Source organism: Pinus tabuliformis, chromosome 3_1 (genome assembly GCF_031772625.1).
Source record: "Pinus tabuliformis cultivar Carrire ecotype Pingquan chromosome 3_1, CPIR1, whole genome shotgun sequence".
In the NCBI taxonomy this organism is placed as follows: Eukaryota; Viridiplantae; Streptophyta; class Pinopsida; order Pinales; family Pinaceae; genus Pinus; species Pinus tabuliformis.
Genome location: NC_142301.1, coordinates 911,228,272 through 911,229,668, shown reverse-complemented (window position 1 = coordinate 911,229,668; position 1,397 = coordinate 911,228,272). Strand labels below are relative to the sequence as shown.

At 33.0% G+C, this 1,397-nt stretch overlaps 1 protein-coding gene across 1 annotated transcript; it reads left to right on the top strand.

Moving 5' to 3' along the window:
* Positions 1-265: 265 nt before the first annotated feature.
* On the top strand, positions 266-793 carry LOC149190606 (uncharacterized). Its single transcript, XM_089410563.1, has one exon. It carries the CDS (start codon positions 266-268, stop codon positions 791-793), a length of 528 nt encoding a protein of 175 aa, XP_089266689.1.
* Positions 794-1,397: the final 604 nt, after the last annotated feature.

The following is a 1,397-nucleotide window of genomic DNA, read 5'->3' as shown; positions in this document are numbered from 1 at the left end:
GGAAACCAACTTTCATATGTTCTTCCAATGCCATTCTTTTCAGAAAATATGGCATGTTTTGGCTTCTTTATATGGTTTCCCTATAGTTTCTCATGTTTCTATGCACGCAGCTTTCGAGTGGTGGAGCGGGCAGAGAGAGTCATGGAGATCTATTATTATCATTGTCTTATGGTGTGCATGGAAATGGAGGAACAACATAATTTTCAAAGATATGAAAGTGCCTCTCAAGGATATCATTCAACAAATCATAGCCATCTATGACTCCATGTCGATAAAGCCTCCCAAATTGGAAAATGTTAATAGAAATTTACAGATAGATTTTCTCTCAAGGACCCCTAGGGCGTTTTTTGATGGTGCCGCACAGCAAAATTCTTGTGGATGCGGGATCCATATTATTATGGACGAGAATCTTCAATATCTTATATCATGGAATGGAGGAAGGGGCACAAATAGCATGGCTGAGGTGAGGGCTCTAGCGGGTCTTCTTGCTTTTTGCATTTTTCTTGATATTCAATCCATCTCAATTTTTGGGGATTCCAAAGTTATGATCGATCATGTCAATGGAAACTGCCTTATCAGGAGTTCACACCTCACAGGATGGATGGACAGGATCATGTTTTATTGGGGTCTTGTGAAGGAATGCTCTATTCAACACATCTACAGAGATCAAAACCAGCAAGCGGACAGTTTGTCAAAGCAAGGTATTCAGTTAGAATCAGGTTCATGGTCCATGAAGGTAATTTTGGATGAGAAATCCTTTATCATTCAAGATTTCTCATTCCCAGACGCTTAATCTCTTTTGGTCATTTCCAGATTTGCTCTTATTTATCCTTTTGTATTCTCCCTTTTCTGCCTCTATCATCGTACTTGTATGGTGTATATAGTTTTCATCTATCTTTGGTATCAGGGTCTCATATTTGTATCCGCATATGGATCATAATATTTGCAGCTGTTTTTATATGAGATGTGTTTATGTTCAGATCGTTTTTTTTTCTTTCACGGAGGGACACATCCCAGGTTTATGTTTCAGGGTTAAAAGACCTCCTCAGCTTCTTATAGCTTGACATTTTTACTTATCTGATATCTATTATATTGTCTCAATATAATACATTATGCTTTTTCTCTCTGAAAAAAAAATGTTTTTTTTTTCATTAAAAGATTGAAAAGGCAAAATTATTATTATTTTTATTTCTTTCAAATTAGTCTTGGAATAATGGAAAGATATTATGATTATTATTAAAATTTAATATTAACCCATATATCAAAAAATCGAAATTATAAATATAAAATAAAATTTGTTAATTATTTTATGGATTTAAATTATTATAATGTGTTCTCATTGAAATTTGATTATATAATTTTCAGAAATTATAATTTTAAAATAATAAAATTATAAT

Coding starts and splice junctions, on each gene's coding strand:
- LOC149190606 (XM_089410563.1), top strand. CDS start 266: ATGTCGATAAAGCCTCCCAAATTGGAAAATGTTAATAGAAATTTACAG.